We start from the raw sequence: 5346 nt of genomic DNA on the forward strand, positions 1-5346 counted from the left end.
CTGAGCAATGAAGGCAAGCATGCTAAACACCTTTCAACCACTGTCTATATGTGATGCAGACTTCAAAGAATTATGTACCTGAACCCCTAGGTTCATCTATTCTACAACACTACCCAAAGCCCTACCATTAATTGTATAAGTCCTGCCCCTGCTTATTGTATCAAAATGCAATATCTTGCAATTTGGTACAATATCTTGCATTTATCTAGATTGGAATCCATCTGCCATTTTTCAACTCATTGACCCTTTTGATCAAGATACCTTTATAATCTCAGAAAACCTTCTTCACTGTCTATTATGCTACCAATTTTGGTGTTGTCAGCAAACTTACTAACTATGCCTTCTATATTCTCATTCAAATCATTTATATAAATGACAAACAAAAGAGGACCCAGAACAGATCCCCGCGGAATACCGCTGCTGTCAAGCCTCCTGTCCGAAAAGCAACCCTCCACCATCATTTTCTGCCTCCAGCCTTTAAGCCAATTATGTATCCAATTGGCAACTTCAGCTTGAATCCCATGTGACCTAACTTTACGAATTGCTCAACTGTGCAGAACCTTGTCAAAGGCTTTACTAAAATCGAAATAAACAATGTCTACTTCTCTGTCATCATTGACCTTTTTGGTAACTTCAAAAAACTTAATCAAGATTGTGAGACACAATTTTCCCTACAGAAAATTGCTGCCTATCCCTAATCAATATTTGCCTCTCTAAGTGTCTATAAATCCTATCTTTTATAATAATCTCCAACAATTTACCCACAACCAAAGTCAGACTCACAGGCCTATATTCTCTGGTTTCTCCTTACAACCTCTCCTAAACAAAGGTACAACATTAGTCACCCTCCAGTCATCAGGCACCTCACCTGTAATTATAGATGCAAATATTTCTGCAAGGGGTCAAACACAAAATTCCCCACAAAAATTCTGGGATACTATAAATGCGGTCCAGAGATTTATCTACTTTTATATTCTTTAAGACTTCTTGAACTTCCTCTTCTGTAATGTGAACTATCTTTAAAACAACAACGTTTATTTCTCTATTCTCTACACTCCATTTCTTTCTCCACAGTAAAAACTGATGCAAAATATTCATTTAGTACCTCTCCCATCTCCTGGGATTCAACACACATATGACCTCGTTGATCTTCAAGAGGCTCTACCCTTTTGCTCTTTATCTATTTGTAGAATTTGTTTGGATTATCCTTAATCTTATCTGCCAATGCTATCTTATATCCCCTCTTTGCCTTCATGATTTCTTTCTTAAGAATGCCCCATACTCTTTATATTGATTAAGAGATTCAATTGTACCAGGTTGTCTATATCTAAAATAAGATTTTCTTTTATTCTTGACTAGAATCTCAATATCTTTATTCATCCATTGCTTCTTCATTCATCCATCTTACCAGCCTTACCCTTCACTCCAAAGGAACAATATGCCTCTGAACTCTCATCATCACAACCTCCCGCTTATCAGGCATCTTTTACTTGCAAACAGTCTACTCCCATCAACTTCTGAAAGTTCTTGTCTCATGCCATATAAATGAGAACCCAGAACCAATCTCTGTGGAACACCACTGGTCACAGGGCCTCAAGTCCCAAAAGCAACCCTCCATCATTACTCTCTGTCTCCTGCTGTTAAGCAAATTATGTATCCAATTGGCAAGTTCACCCTGAATCCCATGTGACCTAACTTTACGAATTGCTCAACTGTGCAGAACCTTGTCAAAGGCTTTACTAAAATCGAAATAAACAATGTCTACTTCTCTGTCATCATTGACCTTTTTGGTAACTTCAAAAAACTTAATCAAGATTGTGAGACACAATTTTCCCTACAGAAAATTGCTGCCTATCCCTAATCAATATTTGCCTCTCTAAGTGTCTATAAATCCTATCTTTTATAATAATCTCCAACAATTTACCCACAACCAAAGTCAGACTCACAGGCCTATAGTTCTCTGGTTTCTCCTTACAACCTCTCCTAAACAAAGGTACAACATTAGTCACCCTCCAGTCATCAGGCACCTCACCTGTAATTATAGATGCAAATATTTCTGCAAGGGGTCAAACAATTTTCTCCCTCCCCACAAAATTCTGGGATACTATAAATGCGGTCCAGAGATTTATCTACTTTTATATTCTTTAAGACTTCTTGAACTTCCTCTTCTGTAATGTGAACTATCTTTAAAACAACAACGTTTATTTCTCTATTCTCTACACTCCATTTCTTTCTCCACAGTAAAAACTGATGCAAAATATTCATTTAGTACCTCTCCCATCTCCTGGGATTCAACACACATATGACCTCGTTGATCTTCAAGAGGCTCTACCCTTTTGCTCTTTATCTATTTGTAGAATTTGTTTGGATTATCCTTAATCTTATCTGCCAATGCTATCTTATATCCCCTCTTTGCCTTCATGATTTCTTTCTTAAGAATGCCCCATACTCTTTATATTGATTAAGAGATTCAATTGTACCAGGTTGTCTATATCTAAAATAAGATTTTCTTTTATTCTTGACTAGAATCTCAATATCTTTATTCATCCATTGCTTCTTTATTCATCCATCTTACCAGCCTTACCCTTCACTCCAAAGGAACAATATGCCTCTGAACTCTCATCATCACAACCTCCCGCTTATCAGGCATCTTTTACTTGCAAACAGTCTACTCCCATCAACTTCTGAAAGTTCTTGTCTCATGCCATTTAACTCCAGTTAAAAATTTTAGGTTTTATGAAAGGCTTATACTTTCCCCTTCCCATTTTGAAACTAATAGAATTATGATCGCTAAACCCAGAGTGTTCCCCTACTTTACCGTCAGCCACCTGCCCTGCCTATTGCCCAAAATAAGGTCTAGTTTTGCTCCTTTTCTAGTAGGAGCATCCACATATTGATAAAGAAAATTTTCTTGAACACATTTGACAAATTCTTGACCATCCAAACTTTTAACACTATGGTAGCCCAGCTAATATTTGAAAAATTAAAATCTCCCATTATTACAACCTGATTATGCTTACATATATCTGAGATCTCCCTATATACTTGTTTCTCATTTTCCCTCTTACTGTTGGAGGTCTATAATACAATAGAAGGGATCTTTCTTTTCTTATTTGTAATTTGTACCCATACATTTTCACTGAACGATTTTTCAGAAATATCTTCCCTAGTTACAGCAGTAATGCATTCCTCAAAAACACCCCCCTCGCCCTTCAAAACTTTTCTTGCCTCCTTTTCTAACCTTCCTATAGCATCTTAATATCGCTGGAGATACAACATGACTCAATGTCATTGAGGTTTAGGCGTGAGCTGACCTTCTTTTTCTGAATAGACCGTCTGTATAGTCTCCGATGTGACCAGTACCTGAGCGCAATAACTGCCCCCACAGATACTGATCATACTAACCTTCCCTGGCCTAACAGGGATGAACTGACTGAGAATTCCCACACCATTGTCCATGTCAGATGAAGGAAGTGTTGTGATGATCTGATCTTTCTGTAGGAAGGAAATTAGAGCAGAATGTCCGAGCTGAGTGATGAGTCAAGTGAGACAGAGCTTCTGAATCGCAGCCTGTCCATGTGGCATGGCTTTGAGCAGCTAGTTGGCTGTGAGGACCTGGATGTCCCATTAGACCTTCACACGGCCTCATCGATTGGACAATATGATGTGGTGAAACAATGCATCCAGAGGTAAGAGCACAAGGACTGTTAGCTGCCAGTCAGACCCAACGTGCAGGGATAATATTTTAGTGAATGTAATCCAGTTTATTTAAAGATGTGAATTCTTCCAAATCGGCCTTAACTCCACTTGTAGAGATTGTTAAACTATTCCCTTTATGAATCTTCATGTATTATTACAACAAGTGTTTCCATACCTGAGTGTCATCAATTGATATTCCAAATCACTTCAGTTCAAAAGTGCTTGTGTGGATTTCAGATTGATAGTCAGTATTATGTCAATCTATTGGTAATTCCAGTGAAAACTGTTGCAACAGCAAACCCAGTATGAAATTTTCATCAGTGGTGCCAGTGTTCAACACACTCCAACAAACCCATATTCAAATCCCACTTTCAGAAACCTGTATAATCTGCTGCCCCCCCCACCCCCCCGCCCCAACATACGAATCACTATTTAGTACCTGATGCAGTTACAGAAAGTGAAAACCAATGTGAAACCATAGGGACTGTAACTTATTATCTTGCATTTGTAGCAGTTTTTGAGAGGACCCTTTGGCTGAGGGAGCCTTCAGTGACCACATCTATGTTTGTGTGTTTTTATGCACCTGGCGCAGTTTATGTGGGGAGGGAGGAAGGATCTGGCTCAGGGGTGTGTGTGTGTTTGTGTGTCAGTCAGAGGGTGTCTATGTGTATGTGGATCTGGCTCAGAGAGATTCTTTGTGTGTAATTCTGGATCTTCGTGTGTGTGTATGTTTGTGTATCTGGCTGAGCGTGGGGAGGGTGTGTGTGTTTGGATCTGGCTTGGGAGTATGTAGATCTAGGTCTGGATCAGTGGTATTGTGTGTGTCCGTTCATGTGAATTTAGGTAAGTGTAAGACTGGATGAGTGTGTGGGAAATGTACTGTGGAAATGGAATGATTCATTATTTGCCTTGTTTAGTGGAAAAGTAAACCCAAATCAGAAGAACCGAGGAGGCTGGACACCTTTAATGTATGCATCATATATTGGTCATGATACCGTTGTTCATCTCTTGCTGGAGGCAGGAGTGGATGTCAACATGACAACAGAGAAAGGGCAGAGTGCACTGATGTTGGCAGCGAGCTGTGGCAATGAGAGCATTGCCTACTTCTTGCTTCAGGTCAGTATGTTTTGGGCTTAGTGATTGTGCAGTGTGGTCTGGGGAAGTCAGGTCTTGTTTGGGTTTTGGAAACAGTGATGGAGATGAGGTAGAACAAACTAGGCAACAGAACATCTGGGGAATGTGATGAATGGGATTGAATTGGTGCAGAGACATAAAAAGGAAACTGACTATAACACTTGTCACTGATAATTGAGCTAATGTAGCAAGGCAATAGAACTGGGATGCTTGGATATGTAGCCACAACAGATGTATATGGTTCCACACTAATTATGAGGAGAAAGTGAGGTCTGCAGATGCTGGAGATCAGAGATGGAAATGTGTTGCTGGAAAAGCGCAGCAGGTCAGGCAGCATCTAGGGAACAGGAGAATCGACGTTTCGGGCATTAGCCCTTCTTCAGGAATGAGGAAAGTTGGTCCAGCAGGCTAAGATAAAAGATAGGGAGGAGGGACTTGGGGGAGGGGCGTCGGAAATGTGATAGGTGGAAAGAGGTCAAGGTGAGGGTAATAGGTCAGACTGGGGTGGGGGCG

General features: G+C 40.0%; 1 protein-coding gene across 2 annotated transcripts in view; it reads left to right on the plus strand.

The window, feature by feature from the left end:
- LOC122560659 (ankyrin repeat and SAM domain-containing protein 3-like) overlaps positions 1–5346 on the plus strand; it is a 14485-nt gene that overhangs the window by 2796 nt on the left and 6343 nt on the right. For both annotated transcript variants that reach the window (XM_043711546.1, XM_043711544.1), the window contains exons 2-3: positions 3502–3689; positions 4617–4815. In XM_043711546.1, coding sequence (XP_043567481.1) covers positions 3520–3689; positions 4617–4815 — 369 coding nt within the window. In that variant the 5' untranslated portion in view covers positions 3502–3519. The remainder of the gene's footprint in view (positions 1–3501; positions 3690–4616; positions 4816–5346) is intronic.

This window comes from Chiloscyllium plagiosum, chromosome 21, assembly GCF_004010195.1.
Source record: "Chiloscyllium plagiosum isolate BGI_BamShark_2017 chromosome 21, ASM401019v2, whole genome shotgun sequence".
Taxonomy (NCBI): Eukaryota; Metazoa; Chordata; class Chondrichthyes; order Orectolobiformes; family Hemiscylliidae; genus Chiloscyllium; species Chiloscyllium plagiosum.